The sequence below is a fragment of the Cariama cristata genome, unplaced genomic scaffold (genome assembly GCF_000690535.1).
Source record: "Cariama cristata isolate BGI_N322 unplaced genomic scaffold, ASM69053v1 C10390680, whole genome shotgun sequence".
NCBI lineage: Eukaryota > Metazoa > Chordata > Aves > Cariamiformes > Cariamidae > Cariama > Cariama cristata.
The window spans coordinates 1-248 of NW_009640141.1; the positions used below are offsets into that span (position 1 = coordinate 1).

Sequence of the window (248 nt, forward strand, 5' to 3'; positions counted from 1 at the left end):
GGGCAGCAGCACGGCCTGGATGTTGGGCAGCACCCCGCCCTGCGCGATGGTCACCTTGCCCAGCAGCTTGTTGAGCTCCTCGTCGTTGCGGATGGCGAGCTGCAGGTGGCGGGGGATGATGCGCGTCTTCTTGTTGTCGCGGGCCGCGTTGCCCGCCAGCTCCAGGATCTCGGCCGTCAGGTACTCCAGCACGGCCGCCAGGTACACCGGGGCGCCGGCGCCCACCCGCTCCGCGTAGTTGCCCTTGC

At 70.2% G+C, this 248-nt stretch overlaps 1 protein-coding gene across 1 annotated transcript; it reads right to left on the bottom strand.

The window, feature by feature from the left end:
* Positions 1 to 3: 3 nt before the first annotated feature.
* Positions 4 to 243, bottom strand: LOC104154897 (histone H2A.J; the record flags this gene model as incomplete). Its single annotated transcript, XM_009708675.1, has 1 exon — positions 4 to 243. A coding segment is annotated over one exon (240 nt), but the record flags the coding sequence as incomplete, so codon positions are not given.
* Positions 244 to 248: the final 5 nt, after the last annotated feature.